This window comes from Brachionichthys hirsutus, chromosome 20 (genome assembly GCF_040956055.1).
Source record: "Brachionichthys hirsutus isolate HB-005 chromosome 20, CSIRO-AGI_Bhir_v1, whole genome shotgun sequence".
Taxonomy (NCBI): domain Eukaryota; kingdom Metazoa; phylum Chordata; class Actinopteri; order Lophiiformes; family Brachionichthyidae; genus Brachionichthys; species Brachionichthys hirsutus.
In genome coordinates, this window is record NC_090916.1 from 2,491,520 (window position 1) to 2,510,661 (window position 19,142).

Below are 19,142 nucleotides of genomic sequence, written 5' to 3' on the forward strand. Positions count from 1 at the left end.
ATTTTTGCTATCCTCATTAATATTCATTATCTAGATTTGCATTTCAGTTTCTCTCTTTACAATAAGCTTTATGTAAAGGTCGTGCATGTTTATTTTGGTGGTGCGTGCGTTTTGGGAAGGACGGTAGTGACTTCCCATCCAACCACTGAAATGATTACAAAGCAACGCTATAATCAAGCACAGAGTTTGTTCTGTATGAAAGTCAATGATTGAGGCTTTTTAATCTCTGAAGCGTATGGTGACGTTTCAAGGGGAGGAAGGGAATGTGAAAAATTAAGGCTAACTCTTAGCATAATCATCTTCTCAAAGTATGTGCCGTCATCTCTTTAAAGCAGCGTAGCTCTTCCTGGGCATAAGGTGCTGGACACTTCATCACAAGGAAATCCATCAAACCAATTGTGTTGCCATTGATTCCACTCACAATACATCAGCGTTGATGTGGTTTAATCTGAATGCTGCTCGGATTTATAGACGTGACATAAAAGACCCTGTCAGTGCTATGATTGAATTGGTGGAAGGAAACCAGCAAATGGGGGGGGGGGGGGGGGGGGCTGAATACTGCCTATATGAATGAGAAGAGGAAGCATGTTAAAATAGTATTGTTTGGTTATATTTGATGAATAATAATCTCTTCTATAGTTATGAATTTCCAGTGCTCTTTTCAAAAGGTCAAATAAGACATCGCCATCTTTTCCATCTGGGGTGCAGGGTTAGGGTGGATCAACCCAGACAGTGTACAAAATTCCTCATAGACCCGCATCGATGCGTAAAGACAGACGGAAAACAAGCCGGAGCGTATTTATCAGAGAGGCTCTTTAGATCCGTGCCCTTTCAGTGCAGCTTTAGTTTGGCCCCACCAGGCAATCGTGGGGGAATGAGACATCATTCTTTCCTTCTCAGAGTAAAACCCGCCTGTGTCTGAGATTTAAAGCTATGTGGGCAAACAGCAGCACTCCCCACAAAGGGGATTATGGTGCTGCAAAAAAACACACATTGTTGTTGTAGATGTGGGTGTGGATCTGATATATACGCAGACCTTACGTTTACGTATTGATAAGAAGGAGAACAGTGTTGTGTATCTGCACTAAATTATAGAAACAGCATGACGGCTTAATTAATTAGCATTGGCTGGACAATATCAATTATTCTAATAGTTTATTTGAGTTGAGTTCTGTCTGCATTTATCCGGACTGAATATAAAGTATCTGCCCCGTACAAATAATGTAATTAGTCTCTTTGAGAGAACGAACAGAAAGACGTCTGAAAATGTACGCTTGTTCAGCCTCAGGCCTCTGAGAACATTTGGACACTGTTTTGGTATTACTGATTGCAATTTTCTGACTAAATGTCTCTGCAAGTTTGGAGACAGCTTGTCCTAAATTTCATCTGGAAGCAGACACAACCAGGTTTTTTAATTTTCAGCTGAAAAACTGCAGCTTTTTCACGCTAAATATCAGGAATAGCTCGCTATCTAATTAGCTATTATAGATGTTAGTGCCATCTGTCGTTCTCCAGCTTACATTTGAGTATTTCAGAGACATAACACGGAGCAATTTCTGGATCAAAATATACAACTCCGATTCATATGGTTGGTGTATAAAAATACCAATAACAACTTGGAACCTTTTGATGATGATGATCCAGATCACCATGAGGATGGTGTAAAATCCAATTAGGAGGGGAATGAGCTGCTTGGCGGAGGTCTGCGCTCTCTGAGTGCTTTTGTAGTCTTGAAGTTGCATTTGGCTCATTGCACTTTACCTTTTCGCTACCTTTTGGCTTTTGTACGCTGAACCGAATGTGAAGAAAAGATTAAAGACGTGGCAGAAAGCTGCTGCAACGCGTCCAGTCCGGTTCTGTCAGCGCCTCAGACCGATGCTGGCCGGTCACCTGGCTCTTGGTGTGCAGGGGTCGAGGTTAGGACTGCTGCGTGCAGTGATGGGTGAAAATTGTGTCATGGAAGGGAGCAGCATGCATGATGGGAAAAAATGTAGTGTCAAGAGAAAGGGAGAAAATGAGAAAAGTAGTGAGCGCTGGTTGTTCTGTCTCCTCTTGAGTAATTAGTAATACATTAGTAATATTGACACCTCCATGTCTAATACTGTCTGAATCAGATACAGGCCATTGAATGGAAATGCTCTATGGATTATTTCCAATTACTGTAAGAGTGCTATAAGAAGCAGCAAGATAATCGTTTTCTTTTTCTGAAGGCTCTGTGAGCTGTTGTTTGACTCAGCTGTCTGCGTTTAATTTAAAGTAGTGCCATGAGAACTGCAAACAAATGTGCCGACGCATCTTGGCACGGGGAGGAGGGAGCTCGTTTCGGCCTCACCTTTGTTCATTACTGAAAATGGCCGCTCTTGGCTTTGGCGTCGTAGCGAGATGCCAGCTAGAAGAGCCAAAGTTATTTCTGCACACTGAAGTGCTTTCATTGGACGTGTAAAGGCTGAGGTTTTCTCCGCTCCGCCCGGTGCTTCAGGTTTCCCGTTACAAAGGGTCTGGCTCTGCAGCGAAACAATGGAGGGACGGCTGTGGAAATAGAAGCCAAGCTCTTCAGGTGTCACGACTGTGAGATGTGTGAATGCGCTCTTTTCTGCTGTATGACGGCTTCGCACTAAAGATCAGGAAACGTTATCATCAGTATTATTTGAAAAATTAGTAGGAAAATAAAATAAAATAACATTTGGGTATATTCTAAAGTATTTTCCGTTTTTATTCAGCTTATGAAGACAAACTCTGGGTGCATTTTGCAGGCATGAAGGGAGGAAGGAGAGATGTAAAGAAATTGTCTAAATAGAATTACATGTAAGCTAGAAGCTTTGTGTTATGTGGAATTTCAGTTCAAATTGCATCTGAAGCATTTGTATTTGTCTGCATGTTTTAATTCATCTCACAGCGTGAGTGTTTTCTGCTCTGAAAGCAGCTCCTTGTCATTCGACCACACGAACATCTACAGACTCCTCATGGGAGCTGCTGGAGCACAAACACAACACGGCCTCCGGCCCGTTGTCTTTAAGAAGCAGAATCCAGACAGAATAAGTTTAGACAGAAGACAGTTATCCTCTGCTGGCGAGTTGTTTTTTTTGGCCTGTGCACTGTGAAATAAGATATTTATTTATTTATTTTTATGTTATCAATCCAACTGAATAAGCCCTTCTCTTGTTCTTGGAATGCTCTGTTCTAAAGTTAAATTCCCCTGCCAACTTAGTTCTGTCTGGATTTTTCACCAAAGTGAAAGTGTCTCCCGAAAGCCTTCAATCCTCAGAAAGGTCAGTGGCTTCTGCGAGCCGATCCGTGTGTGTGTGTGTGGGGGGGGGGGGTGCTTTCACTGCACGTCTACTTTATCTACTTTATCTTTTTAAGAACGGGTGATATTTTTAGCTCCACCGTAATGGATACTTAAATACACAGTAGTGGAGATAATAATGCTATTCTTGCTACATTTACTGCTTCGGTGGATATTGTGATTACTGGCTACCCGCCCCCCCACCCCCTCCCCCCTGCCACCCCCCATCCAACTAACGCCGACCCACAAATGGGTGTGGTATTAACACACTTTTTAAATTATGAGCCACTGATCTGATTTCGAATGATAATGGATTTATCATTTCTCAATGATCCAGCAGTGGTGATGATCGTCCAGGTGGGATGAAGATCTGATCCCTTGAAATGAAAGCTAAGTGAGCTATGAGCTGTACTGTTTTATATTATTTTCAGGTTCTAAATTTTTCTATCTCTACCTTAGGAAAAGAAATTAGGCCATCAAAGCGAGCATTCTTCTTCTTCTTCTTCTGATGCATTATTCTATAAATATGTGTTGCATGTCTCATTGATGGAAAACAAAATCATCTGCATCACCTCACACAATGCTATGGGGACAAACAGATTTGAATGTTTTGTGGTATTATTGTAATTCATTCATTCATTTTCCAACCGCATTATCTGTCAGGGTATAGTGCCGAAACCTATCCCAGCAAGGCGAGAGGCAGGGTACACCCAGGACAAGCCGCCAGTTTACTCACGCACACACTCACACCTATGGACAATTTAATGTAACCAATTCACCTAAGCAAACGGTGGTAGGAAGTCGGAGAACCCGGAGAGAACCCACGCAGACACAGGGAGAACATGCCAAGTCCTCACAGAAAGGCCCCAAGTTGGAGTTGAACCTTTGACCTTCTTGCTGTGAGGTAACAGCGCATACCACTGCGCCACCACGCTACCCTAGTGTACTTTATTTCTTCATGAATGGAGATGTATGTACCTGCGTTTCCTTACACGCCTCTGTTGGCTGGTTTTATTGAAGCACGCAAAAGGAATGCTTTTTTTCTTTGGATCAAATAGATATTTATTATGATCAAAGGAAGGTTTAAAGTGGGGGATGAGTAGAGGATGGGATGAGTGGGGGATGAGTAGAGGATGGGATGAGGAGAGGAGACACTGAGCTGGAGAGGCCAAACCCCTCAGACAGCCGAGTACCGATCCTGGAGCGCAGCAACAACAAAAACAGAAAAAGAAAAATACACACACAGTCAAGTCAAGTCCACTTACCGGTATGTGATTGTGTTTTCTACTGTTTATAACTATTAGGATTCAAATGGACATCATGGAGATAAAATGAAAAATATTGATCTTGAAGAAATGTATTTACAAATATAATCCATTTATGAAACAAGATATTAGTGTAGTTTGGTGGAGGCAGTGGGGTGGTGGCAGTTTACTGATGAAAACAGCCTCAAAGTATGAACAATTCGAAGCACAGGTGCAAATGCATCATTTTACCCATTTCCTTTACCTCGTGTAAGAAAATCCAATAAACAAAATGCCCCTTTTTAACTTGTTTTAGTCGCTGGCTTTTTCGGGAATCTGCCCTTAAAGTCAAGGCAGAGACATTTCGACTGTGGAGTCTATAATGTGGTTCGGTTGGATAAATCATTTTTCTTAATGGCTTTTTCACGGGTGAATGGCTCACTGGAAGTTTAATAAAGGTCCAGCATGAAGGCATTTTTAAACTCTGATTTTTTTTTTGCTGAACGAACGTTTCTCCAAGCTGACCGTTTAAAAATGCTTTGCAGCATTTTACAGCTTTGTCCCGACGCCGGTGAAAGAGGTGGACGTTGCGGGACTCACCTTCCAGATTCTCGGTCCTCAAGGAGCAATACTTGCTGTCAAAATGTACCAAATTTAATAAAAGCAGCAAAGAAAACTCCAGAATTTGGAACACGCAATCCTTTTATTTGTGATATGCAGGTAAAGCTTCTCAAAATGCAGATTTTCTTTTCTCCCAGTAATTGGATAATAATCATGTCCTTTACTGGCGGTCTGAGAAGCTGTGTGGACAGAGACAACAGTCCTTATGGGGGTCAGCAGGTAAACACTTCTGCTGTGGTCATTCTGTTCTGATGACATAAATTACCATGACACAGCGCAGCAAGCCTGAGACCTAATATAGAGGGTTTTACAATCAATATCTATCAGCTGCTAAAGGGAATTAACTTCACAGTCATCATAAAGCACCTCATTGAACACCGATGTGTCGCTGACATCACGCAGCATCTGCCGACCGAAGGAGAAATGAAACATTTATTCCTCGCATGCTGTAAAACTCATTCCTCCATGAACCAAACCTACTCATTCTCTCCGTTAACAATGTTGAGCCAGTTTTCTAAATCCTCGCTTCGCTGTAATTTATTTGTGATGATGATGATGGTCGATGGCACCTTCTGTCTCAAGTCAATGCAAACTGGATGAGTGGGGGGGGGGTTATGAATGCACTCGTATCACAAAGGCCCCAGGGTGTACTCTTTATCAGCAGCAGTTGCCAGACAATATCGATGCATTTTTTCCATTAAAGAAAAGAATAGGAGGAGAAAATGTCAGTGTCTCGTACTGAATTACTTTCCTAACTACAGCAATGTGTTACTTTACTGTAGTTTTCAAATGGCTGTGCCAGTAGTGTATATTGCCATCTGGAGCAGTTTCAGGTAGCATCACCGAGATCTGACCTTTCTCTGCATTGGAAAACACTGAGAGAATAAACTGTTATAATGAAAACATGACAAAGCCATTTGACTATCTTGTTCACAAACGATGGCGTCAAGACTTCTCATTTTAAAGTGACTGAGAAAACCTGTAAGGCTGCTGTAAAAGGGCTGACCAATGTCAGCCAATAAGCACATAAATATGAGAGTACCTTAACCATGTGATTGTGCTTTATTTTGAAACGTCAGTTTCATTTCTCGCTCTTATTGTGCCGTCTATTTGAGTTGTGAAAAGCATGCATCAGGCTTTATGCTGTGAACGTTCCCTGTTGCATTAAATGCAGTAAAGTTGTACTCTGAAAAAGATTTGAAAAATGCTGTTCTGGAAACAGAACAGAAGTAGATGTTTTTTTTTCCCTAGTCTACTTTTTCTCTCTTCTCTATCCTTAATCTTTCTGTAATATCTCCAAACATAAATTGCACATGACATTTAATAAACAATTTTATGATCCCCGTGGACTTGATTCCCATCTCCCAGTGCTATTGTTAGGTTCCTGTACGTGGATAAGTACAGTAAAGTTAAATTATAAAACTGTAAAATCAGTACTCAAGTGGATTTTGACACCAACATGCCTTGTTGCTGCTACATTATTGTTTCTCACAGGATCAGCCCCCCCTCCCCCCCATTAGTGATCCATTGTGTCCTTCTAAGATGAGGTTGGGGACCCCGAAGTTATGCATGGTTTCAGTTTCACTGTCTTATAATTGCTCCTTTGTACAGTCCTGGGTTCAGGCTCACTGTATTCCTACACTCGTACATTTTGAGAGTATTCAAAGGACTCATTTAACAAATAGCGTTTTTTCAGATTTCTACAAATATCACAGTAACATTTGGCCGGTAAACTTGTAAGTAAATTTGCCGGCCATGTGGTCTAATCATTGCAGAAAACAGAGAGCTGATATGAGCGTTAGATAATGAAATCTCAGTTTTCATAATTGCTTTCCCTTATCGCTCAGGGTCCAATGTTTATGTGAGCTCCACCTGAGTTCCCAGCAATGATTTGTCTCAACCAAGAGTCCATGAATACTAATGCTCAGTTCTCCCTCCATGTAAGCCCCCAACTAATGCCCTTTCTGGAATATTCCTAGCCTTTGATAGGATTAGAGTTGTGTGTGTTTAGCAGGATAAAAGTGAAGGGAGCACATAAAGTGCAAAGGCTGCATTTATGAGCAAACCCTCACTGGAATCTAAACATCAGAAGGTTGAACCCGGAGGACACTAAATATTGATTTTTGTCTTTCTCTGATCATGCAAATGGCAGTGAGGTAAATATATAGATTAGTCAATGGAGAATTAATTTGTCCTGAAAGCAATATTAATCATTTTTAGGGTCAACCGTTAATTAATGCATTTAAAATTTGCTTTCGTGGTCTGAATTTGCTGATGCACTTTAAAGAGATATGATGAAATGTACTCATTTATACGTTTTTAAAATTCTCTTTATCAGAAAGACATACTGAATTTCTTATTCAATGCCAAACCGCTTGCTTATACATTTTTTATTTTATTTTTTTAATCATCATCAATGGCTGCAAGTTCCTGAACGGCTCCTCTTGTGTCCTGGAGCGTCAGCGTTGAAATTGCATGCATGTCCGATTCCCACACTTCTGTTTGGTCGACGACAGCCCCGTGATGACCTGGCACTATTCCTGGGTTGGTTTACGTCTCACATCCAGTGTCAGCTGGGGTGGGCTCCAGCCCCGCCGCAACCCTGAAAATAGGATAAGCGGTTACAGAAAATGGATGGATTGAAGCCCAAAGCAACCTAATTAGTTTCCCAACGCTGTAACTGACTGACTATCTCACTGAGGTCCCAGTGAAAGGTCGGATTTGGCTGCTTCACTGCTGCACGTTGGCTCATTCAGCCCCCCTCCTGGCAGAACTTGCCAGAAACGAGGTTCTGTTCCCTTTGAATAAACTTTGTAAACCTGTGGAGAGGGCGTATTATCTGGTATCAACCTTGACCAGCTGTTCAAAACGGAGCCGTGAATGCTGAGGCCAGCTGGAAAATAAAGTTTGCCTTAACACACGCACACAAAATAGAAACTGCATGCAGGCTTCTTTTCATGCGAGTGAAAGAACAACTTCCTGTTCAAGAAGTTTATAGTCAAGGAAACAGAGTGAAGTCACAAAGGAAAAACAGCACGTCTCTAAGACGGGGAAATGAATAGCTGATTTAATATACCTGACAAAGCGCCAATGTCATAACCCTGGAAGGACAATCTGAGACAATGCAGTACTACTATAGTACCAGTAGACTATTTATAGCATATAGTGGGCGGATCCACTGTGTTTTTCTGGCCATTGGGCTGCACACTGTGGATTTTGAAGCCTCTAGTTTGAAGTTATGACCGTCTTCAAGCTTTAGAGCACAGAAGGGACCGGACTTGGACGAGACAGAAGAAAAATATTCAACATAATTCATTTGTGTCCTGCCTCGTTTCTACCTGGAGATGCTAAGTCTGAGTCCACTGTAGTGTGGGGGCAGGGCTCCACATGAATCACCGGGGTAATGGGAAGACAGAGCTATTGACCAGTGGCCCGATAGGATAGAGGGGCAGGACATACAAATCAAAGCTGGCCAGCCTCGTATTGACCCGACTGTCCACGGAAAGGCAGATTCATCATGTCCGTGATGGGCCAAGAATGCGAGGGGGGGAATTCTCTGCGACTTTGTTGAGCTCAGACGCTGCAGCAACAGAAATTGTGATATTAAATATACCATATATGGTTTTTAAAGGCCAAGAGTCTCATATTTGGAAGGATTAATTCATTCAATTCATTCATTTTCTCAATCGCTGTATCCATATCTGGGTCGTGCTGGAGCCCGTCCCAGCAGTCTACAGGCGAGAGGCAGGGCACACCCTGGACAAGCCGCCAGTTCATCGCAGGGCTGGGAGGATTTAATCAAGCGTTTATTGGACTGTATGAAGTTCTGTATTTCTGTAATATGCTTAATATAGAGGTAAATCCATTTATGCATTTCATCCACAAAAGCAAACAGGTGTGTGTGGTGTGTGTGTGTGTGTGTGTGTGTGTGTAGGTGTGTGTTATCTCCAGAGTGAACTGTGATGGATACACACTTTGCTGCCAAGTTTCATGTGCAATCAATGAAATTTCATACATGTGCAAAATTAAATTAAATATGTACAAAACTACCATCCCTATTCTCTGGTACAGAAGTGAGCTGTTACTGCCCCCTTGTGGGCGGGGTGGTGAACATCTTGGGCCAAAACCAGACGACCAGATTCCTGATGCGATGCCGTTTACACCGGAGAGATTTAAAATGTGGCCAATTTAAGACAACCTTTTCTCTATTTTGAAATTAGTTATACAATTATATGTAGAGCAGGTTTTGTAAAAAAAACTTGTCATTGTGAGGTTTAGTTACACAGACTGAGTTTAGTGAATAGTTTTGTGTCTGATATATTATATATATATTTATATTATGTATGTGGGGGTCCTTCTGAGTCTGTTTTATTTTTAAATTATTTCATTACCCGGTTGGATCATTTAGAATGTTGCCTTAATTGTTCCACCTTGATTGTTGCAACTTTATGCATAAATAAATGTTTAAAACTTTGAAGACTGTCACCATATGCAGATTTACACACCTATCAGCCCATCATGACCTCTGACAGGTGAAGTGAATCCATACCTCGATGGCTCAGGGCTGTCAGTTGTAGCTGATCAGTGTATCGTCTGGTCCATTATGGATGTTTCTATCTATTTATTCACTACAGTAATTTGGGTCCTACTTGTTCTAGCATCTGGAAACATTTATTCGCCGCCACGTCAGAGATCTTTCAATTCTCATTGTAAAAGTCCAGATGCTTTTTGGGTTCCAGTTCTAGATTTCTTCGAGGACGGCCTGCCTCTTCCTGCTCAGCCGTATCTGAAGCCAGCCTGAACGACATCAAGCCGAGCAGCCCTCCGGCCGCACTGGACTCTCCAGCCAAGGAGGCGGAGGCGTCATCCGGCACCACAGCGCAGCGCAGAAGTGTTCTCCACACCGAAGAGATCGTAAGAGTCTCCTCGGGATCATTTTAAATAGTCCAGATGATATTACCAGCATATATTTTCTTTCCCATCATTTAATCGATTCATTCACTGATTAAAAGGAGCTTTATCTTGAGTGTTTTCACTTCCACATCCGGCTCACGATGCCGGTTGAAGCATTTAATAAAATAATGAAATGGTCAGAGAAATAACAATACATATATGTATAGAATTTAGTAGTATTAAAAAATTAATTTAGAAATATTTCTTGTGACATTTTGCTGTCTAAATAATGCGATTGCATTGTGAAATATATTAATTGTCCATCGATAACTAAACTAGACTAAATGGCAGGACAACTGGATGTCGACCAAGCAGGTGACCATCACAGTGACTCAGAGCATTCATCAGGTGGACAAGAATGGGAAGGTGAAGACGTCCCCCAGCACCTACGAGGTGATGAAACCCGCGGAAGCCCTCAAAGCAGCGGCCACAAAAAACACCTGAGTGGAGAAGACGTCGAACGAAGCCAAAGAGACAAAAAGCACACATACTGTGTTGTATTTAATACTTGGTGTCTGCTCCATCTACATTTCCCTGTCCTTTGTCACATTGAAGAATAACATGGAAAAATGGAGAATCCAAAGCATAACCTTTAATGTATTTACAAAATCAGACCAAAAACAAAGACAGCAGAAAATTACTACTTAGGCACAAATGATCCAGGATCTAAAAGGCACTTTGATCCATGTTTAAGATGCTTTTGGGAATAAATGTGATTTTACAGTTTTGAGTTACGTAATTGAATAGTCACAATTTTCACAATCCTGCGTCATCAGAGATCGATTCATGAGATGTGCTACAATCTCTACGGCTCAGGAAACAGACAACGATTGTGCCGAGTGGCCTGTTTACATTGAAGTCTGGCCATGTGTCTGTGCCAATGATGTGAAGATCGGCCTTATTAAATGATAGTTTTGTACAGCGGAGTGTTAAAAACACAAATGAGAAGATAAGGAAATTTAAGTCAGCTACACGTGTATTGGCCTCATTTTAAATGATTCCATAAAAGGTGCGTATTTCGGTCTCGTTCAGGTAAATCCGTTTTACTGAGGAACCGATGCGTTAAATAAGAAATGTGCACTTCGGAGATGACGATCACGGTACACGTCACATTTAGCATGTAGCATCTCCCCTTAGCAGCTCACGTCTTTGACCGGTTCAGCGTTCCATCAGCTTCGTGTTAACAGAGTGTGGATCCGTTTTTGATCGTCGTACTGTATTTGTCCTGATCGGAACAAAGGCTCTTCCTTCTCCATCCACTCCTCCTCGTGGAACTCCGGGAAGAAGAAACGTATTTCTCTTTGTGCCGACTCAACAGAATCTGGAGGGAATGGAGACATTACAACTTTTTCACCACGTGTTCCTGAGCTCGTGTCGTGACATCCTTCAAACCGTACCTTTATATCAATGTGTTTATATTACGTCTTGCACAAAGACAGAACCACCGAGCCTTTCCCAGCAGGATTTGTCCTGAAAGAGCTTTTTGATTGTAAACTCAAAAAATGCTTCAGGGTTTCATGACTAACTTGATGCACACATTTGTATTTTCTGGAGAGGTGCATCTTGATATTTTGGGAAGCATTTTATTTAATTTTGAAAACTTTTTTTTCTCTCTATCAAATAAACTATTAACACAAACTGCAATTCACAGGAGTACATTAAATAGCATGAACAAAATGCACCTGTGCAAAACAGCTTACCTGAAGGATACAGTTTAAGTGTACTTAACTGTAGCACGAGCTGTGTATAAGTACACTGTGACAGTAAATGGTAAATGCTTGCCAAAGCTAACCCTGGTAATATTGCAGTATGTGACCTGACAGCATATTTGTACGAAATGTAAACCTGTTGGCCTTCATGCATAAAGACACGGCACTCCGTACCTGAGCCGTGAGTTGTGTTTCGTGTGTCTGTGAGACCAAACTGGGCCCTGATGGAAGCAGGAGACGTGAACCTGGCTCTGAACACTTTGGTCGGTCCCATCAGCTCTCTCCAGTGGCGCACGGCGTCCTCCCTGGCTAAAATGTAGGCTCGCATTGGACCGCTGTGTCAAACAAGTCAAAATATAACCAGTCAGCCACACCCTGCTGCTGTTACGAATGTTATAACAATTTATAGCAAACGTACAAAATGTGTAATCTCTTTATTGTCTAGGTGTTTTTACCATGTATAATAATTTCATTTCTGCTCCACCATTCCTTTATTAAACGCAACAACGTGCTAATTGAGCCGAAGATAAAAAAAGAAAAATATTGAAACTCCAAAATAAATGACTGGTTAGCATAATAAAGGAGCGCCATGAGCCACGGCTTCTCAGGGGGGTGTCAAAAGGATCCTTTACTACATTCTGAATGCAGACAGACGATGAAGAGGCTTCCCAAAGCATGAGAGCAGCGGTGATATTTGCAGATCTATGACGTCGTGTGGAGACTTACCTTGACATGAATTCAACAAGTCTTTGGTAGAAGAATCGTCCTATGGAGTCAAATAAAAGCACTTTATTTCAATGGACCTAGTCTTCAACTTTAGCTGAGCCCAATATCGGCTATTTTAAACCGTCTCTTAGAAGCTGACTTGAGATGAAACAAATTATTGTGAACTACGCTACTTGTGTGGTTGCTCTGGTACCACAGTGAAGAACCATCACATCTGCATCGATTGGGCTGCTGATTCATTTGTTCGGGTCAGAGACAGAGTTTTGTCCACACCTGAATGTTCCGCATAAAACCTCTCAGAGTCTTGTCTCCTCCACACAAGATCTTTGCATCTGACAATTGTAAAATTGTCTTCCAGGATTCTCTGGTGAAGAGCCTGAAAGAAAGAAAATGTTTCGACTCCGTACCATTCTATAATAGTCAAAGTCAAAAAAAGACATCTAAATAACTAACAATGAAAAATAACAACAGTGATACGAGCAGTGATGCTAATATAACAGTGACTGACAGCACTAGCTCACCTCCAGCATCACGGGATGAGCTACAGCGTCTGGTTTGATGACCGCCAGGGTGAGCTGCAGCACTTTGGACAGGCTACGAGCTGTTAAAATCATTCTCTACGGGAAAAACAAACAAATACTCACGAGCTCGTAGAGAAACGCGCTTTTAGCGGACGTAAGTGAGCGTCAGGTCGGCTAAATGTTCTTCAGCCAACACGTAAACATTCAACTTCATACGATACGTAAACACAGTGGAAACTCCTCCGACCTTCGGCTACGAAATAACTCAACGCTTATAAATGTTCCCACGATATTAGCTACAAACCTTTGTTGTGACGAATTTCCACAGTTCTTGTCAACGCGAAGACCGGAGAACCGAACCGAACCGAACCGGACCGGACCGGACGGCGCCATGCGCTCACAAGAGAAGCGCGTTATTTCACGTTTCCGCTCTGTGCGTGAGAGCAAGTTATTTTACTGGGATTTTTGCTTTTGTTCTAATAATACAACTGCATACTGTAACATTTAGGAGATTCCAACGCTAATGCGTGACCAGTCTGACTCGCAGCGGTGAGTCCGTCCCTAATCACTGTCCCCGGAAAAACATAAAGCCCACTTATAAGGTTCCGGCGACAAAGAGGACTCAAAAACGTGTAACTCATACACGATTTGTGATATTAAACAATTCAGTTAATAATGCTAAATGTTAATTCATATAGTTATAAAACCAGCCCAGATACGTGAACTAGAGTGTTTTTGAGTGAAATACGTATGATTCATTGCCTTGCACAAAAGCACTGATGCAAAGTATTTTTCTTCCATAGAAATACTCAAAGTACTACTGTATTCTGAATTTAAATGACAGTATCTTTCTTTATTAAAAAAAAAATAGAAATACTGACTGGCTTTGTATATTTGCCTTGTCACATATCATAGAAGAAAAGCTCAATTAAAAAATATATATATTTTATCATCCGTACAAACAGACAGACATAAGATAGATAGATAGATAGATAGATTGTTTTATTGTATATTATATTATTTATCCCAAAGGAAATGTTGCTAAATATTCAACTTCATACAATTTTATTCTCTCCAAAAACATGCACAACACGACACTTAGGTGAATTGATTTCTCTGAATGATCTGTAGGTGTGATTGTGAATGGTTGTTTGTCTTTCATGTGACCCCGGATTGATCTGGCATCTCATCGGGGGCGTCCCCTGCTTTTTGCCCGTAGTCAGTTGAGATAGGCTCCAGCAACACTCGTGACCCACAAGGCGGATAAAGCGATTGAGGTTGTCTCGTCTGCAATAAAATACATAGATGGATCGATTGCCTCAATAAATCATACATCAGCCAAGCAAATGGAATAAATAGTTAATGCCTTCAAAACATAATGTTATGGTCAGTCATTATTATTATTATTTATATATTCTCTTGTAGCTGACACAAGATCTACACTCCTTGCGTGTATACTGGAGCAAGAGAGGTTTTTGTCTGTGGAATGCCTGCCGATGGACAAAACAATGTCAGTCCTTTCGTCCAGAATGTATGTCAGATCCAGGATTTTCCTTTTTGATCCCATCAACTGCAACGAAATACCCTTCACTGAACCCAGTGACCTGTCAGCTCTGGATGAACTCAACACAGCCCAAAGTTAGACAGAGTGCCCTCTCTGTTTCTGGACAAAGGTCTAGGAGCTTGGCCTGAGAAACCAAGAGCTAGACAGGATGGTATATTTGTAAAGGACTACCCAAATTTAAAATAATGACTCTGGACCTGCCCTCAGATCCAGAGGAAGGGTGGAAGAGCAACCAGGACATCACAGAACACCTGTTTAGTTATCCATGTCCCTCTGACACAATCAACGAAATCACTCACAAACCTTTTCACACAGAGATCGCCAGACTCTGCAGCAATGAAACCCCTTCAGTGTCTTTATTCGTTTACACTGAATGAGACAGGACAAGTACCGCAATTAGGTGTGTGTGTGTGTGTGTGTGTGTGTGTGTTACCGCTTTGACATTCAGAAAGAGGAGAGGACGAGAGGAGGGGGATGCATGTCCTACATAGGTTTCTCCCACCTGCCCATGTCATGTGACTTGGGGTGACACTACAGCTGTTGCCAACCAAGAGGAGGTGTTTGGGTGGGTGAAGGAATGAATGGAAAACATTTTTGAGCAAGTATCATAAACATCTACAGCATGTGCCTTAATTCTGTACTAAACCTGCATCATATCCATTTATTTTGTTATTATTACCTCTGCCGAGGAGGGGGTTATGTGATCGCCGGCGTTTGTCTGTCTGTCCGTCCGTCCGACTGATAGCAAGGTAACTAAAAAACGTCTGGACGGATCTTGATGAAATGTTCAGGGAATGTTGTGAATCTCAATCTTACCAGGAACAGATGATTACATTTCGGTCATGATCCAGAAGAGATCCTGGATTATGGTTCAGTTTAAATTTTTCGGTAACATTGCTGTCAATGGAGCTTGAAAATGTGTTCTTCGATATCTCGGTTGATTATTTACCAAAGTTTATGGAATGTAATACAGTCACGTAGGGTGGGGATTTCTATCTTACCATCGAATTTCTTCTGGATCGGATCCAAAATGACGTTAAGGAAAATTATAAAACTTTTACGGATACAAATTTTAAATACACATCATCATCCGATTCTCTTTTACTTTTCACGGTTGGTGCATAAAGATACCGAGAACTACTTAGAACCTTTAAGAACGTAAGAAGGGTTTCAAGTCCAAATATTAGGAAGCATCGCCCTGTCAGGATAAGCAGGTCTAGATGATGGATGGATGGACTTCACAGATTCAGTGAACACTGTAGTCCTGTATATTTTCTCGGTTTATTGTCCTTTTTTTTTTTTTTGATTCCTGTGTTGCACATGTATCGGATTCAAATTCCAATAAAACTAATTCTGATGTGCTGCGTAAATAATATGAACAGGGTGCTGGATGGACAACAGATGCATTAAGACAGCACAGAGAGCAGCGTGGATCATTGCTGACTCTTGCCTTAGACATCCTCAGCTATGGCGGCTGATGCAGCTGACCCCCCCCCTCCTCTCCTCTCCGCCCGCCGTAAACCCAATCTCCGTTTCGTCTCGGCATCGCTGCTGCTGCCGACTGCTGCTGCTGTTACTGCTGCCTGTCCCGCAGTTGTCGTTCCCTTTTGGTTGGGAGTCGGACAGCTGATTGACGACCCCCACAGACAGTTTTGGGTGTCCGTGGGCCGCTCCACGCATCCACTAGGAGCCAAAAGGATCATGTGAAAATATGATCCATATAACACAAGGGGGGGCATTTTCTTGAGACGCCACTATTGAGCTTTGGAGAAAGGTTAATCAATATATTAAAAAAAACGTTACAGTAATTTATATGAGGAGGTCTTGCAGAGAATGTAAGCATGTGCTCCACACTGCAGCTTCACACTGCAGCTCGCCGTCACCAGAAGCCGTCTGACCGATGCAGCCAGCCCATTTAATGTGTGGAATAGCTTTGCACCCAGAGGCCGTTATCGTCCTGATCTTAATTGAAGAGACGCGGTTCCTCTCATGGCAGCCTTACCAGATTTGCATTTTAATCTCCTTCATTCTAATGCCTTCGCCAGCCATTACAATCATTAGAATAAGTAGTTCAATCCTCCACTCTCAGATCTGATGACCTCAAAGCATCTGCCTACCCCCCCCTGTCCCCTCTGTGAATCATGGGTGTTGCCTTCACCTCTCCGTCACCTGTTCACTCTTTTAGCCTAACTGCTGGTGACCTTTGGCCTTTCCGCTCTATTGCTCCAACACACGGGGCCAGGCTCCACGCAACAGCTGTGTCAACCTCAGCCCTGGGCAACTGGCGTGCCCAGGGAAGGACAGCGAGCGGCGTTAATGTCAGAGCATGAGATGAGTCAGCACCATGGCACCGTCCCATCTTTGGCAGGTTCATGCAGTTCGCGTTCGACACCGGTGTCGAAGCAAAGCCACGTTATCCTTCAACAAGTTCAGGATTCAGGCTTTGCCTCCGTACTAACGCTTTAGGACGCATTTTAATCCTTGTTTCAGTGGCAAAGAGCTCCAGAGATGCACGTAATACCTGACAATCTGCAGTATTTCTCACTGATTTTTAGGTTTAAAAAGAGCAAATACAGAATTATAGCGAATTATATGGGAGCATGACCTCAAAAAAAGTATTATAATAATAAAGCAATCATCTTGTAGAGAGCAAACCAAGTTTTTATTTATTTTATTTTATTAGAAGTGATTTAATAAAGATTTCAGGTGACATGGAGGGTGAGGTCTCCACCTCATAGGGAGAGTTCCGTCCAATCCGCCGATGTCCCATCCGGTGCATGTGCAAGGCTCAGCCTGATGTCAGTTTATTTATACCAGTAGAAACTCATGCAATCCCCTGTTAACAAAGCTGCTCTGGGGTCAGTTAGTCTATCTCCTACCTGCTGTCCTGAGGGAAATCATTCCCTCCTGCCAAGAAAAGTGTGTTGTGACCTCCCCCAGGAGCAGTGAGACATTGTCAGCGGTGTGGATGGGTATAACAGAGGGGGGGGGGGGGGGGGGGGGGGGAGGACAGAGTTATTAGTAAATGTGGGCCCTGGCATGTGAACACGGGTTAAAAATAACCCCGCTGACCCGATTGGTAGAAAACATGCTGCACGACAGCAGCTGAGCGCCGTCGTTGTCTTATTCCTTAATTGTGCTTGAATATATAAAGGAATGAAATCTGACATTGAATCACATTCACACACTGGAAAATAATAATAATCCTTTTTTTCTAAAAAAAAATAAAAATAAATGATCTCCATACTGATGAAATAAATAAAACAGAAGCCGGTTGACGGATGGAAGAACTAAGGGGAGACCTTCCGCACGAAGCAGCGACGCATGATGAAAGGGAGGCCAGCGATTGGATGAGAGTGTTTGTTGGCGTGCGACAGTGATCGGCCGTCCCGTCAAGAGGAACCGCAGGATTATGATTTGTGTCTTACCCTTTGTGTCCGGTATGAGTAGCCAAGAATCCACTCAACAACAAAAGTTAGTGGCTATTCCTAGTGCCCAGATATATCGAGCGAGGCCTTGGCGCATAGCTGGCATTAGTGGAAATGTTGCATTGGTGATGTACCCTGGCGTGGAGCCATGGGAAATATTGAACAACTGTCGAATTTAGACAACATCCTGTGGCAGGGTAAAAAACGGGAGCTGCGAAGATGCGATGGCGTGGCTATTTGTGGACGGCGAGTGCCTCAAAAATAGCGAGACTATTAGGTTTCAATATAAGCCCCCCTCTCTGAGCTCGAGCTTTCTGTGAATGAGGCCCTGGCTCCTATCACGCCCAACTCCAGTGCTGATTTTAGAACACAGGTGTTGACCTTAGTGGAGCGGCTTGTGCTTGCAGCAGAGGAAAATGAACCCCCTGAGCTCAATCCTACGGTGTCGGTCTCTCCGGTCACCGACAGATGCCTCAGAACAGTCAAATAAGGATCCATGGATCCGATGCGCTCGCTCTGAGCTACTAGAATGGAATGGCCGATGCTTGGCAGGAGTTTTTGAGAAATTTGAAATAACAAATTGGCTTTAAATTGACAGATTTTCTTTCATGTCTGGTGTTCCACATCCCTCAAACGCATCTGAGGCTCCCCGTGGCAGGACAATCGCTGTGTGGCCACTGAAGTGTTTACTGATTGCCCTATCCGTTAGGGTGCCACGAACAGGGCCGTAAAACGTATTCACGCGCCTCACATAGCATCGAGGGTGCCCCGTCGACACAGGCGTGCATCGGCGTTTACAAAAGGGTTGCTGGCAGCGTTTTCAGCGGCGCATGCAGTTCTGCGACAACAGCTAACGTCACTTTTTCCTACGCTGTAAGTGATACGTGAAGCAAACGTGTGTGGGGGGGGGGCGGGGGGGGACTCAACCTTGGCTTCAGCTGTGACTTGCGGCCTGCTGTGACTGCTGTTCGTACTGTAGCCCCCCCAAACTCCAGTAAAACACGCCCATCCTGCAGTTGCTTCCTTGTTTCTCCCTCTCTTTCCCCCCCCCCCCCCCCCCCCACCTCAAAAAGGAGCCATTGACATTCCG

The 19,142-nt window shown here is 42.8% G+C and overlaps 3 protein-coding genes across 3 annotated transcripts in view; 1 reads left to right on the plus strand and 2 right to left on the minus strand.

The window, feature by feature from the left end:
- Window positions 1-5,304: 5,304 nt before the first annotated feature.
- baalcb (BAALC binder of MAP3K1 and KLF4 b) lies at window positions 5,305-10,548 on the plus strand. The gene is given in 5 exon segments (XM_068754049.1): window positions 5,305-5,370; window positions 5,504-5,558; window positions 9,647-9,683; window positions 9,891-10,065; window positions 10,384-10,548. Coding segments are annotated over 5 exon segments (498 nt in total).
- Window positions 10,549-10,682: 134 nt separating this feature from the next.
- nme6 (NME/NM23 nucleoside diphosphate kinase 6) lies at window positions 10,683-13,153 on the minus strand. Its single transcript, XM_068753921.1, has 5 exons — window positions 13,061-13,153; window positions 12,813-12,915; window positions 12,540-12,579; window positions 11,988-12,148; window positions 10,683-11,425 (listed from the first exon to the last, which is right to left on the minus strand). The coding sequence occupies exons 1-5, from the start codon at window positions 13,151-13,153 to the stop codon at window positions 11,274-11,276; spliced, it is 549 nt and encodes a 182-aa protein (XP_068610022.1). The 3' UTR covers window positions 10,683-11,273.
- A 2,932-nt stretch (window positions 13,154-16,085) lies between these two features.
- Window positions 16,086-19,142, minus strand: part of pinx1 (PIN2 (TERF1) interacting telomerase inhibitor 1) — a 17,748-nt gene continuing 14,691 nt past the window's right edge. Inside the window, exon 7 of the mRNA XM_068754050.1 lies at window positions 16,086-16,307. Within this exon, the coding sequence (XP_068610151.1) occupies window positions 16,086-16,307 (222 nt within the window). The remainder of the gene's footprint in view (window positions 16,308-19,142) is intronic.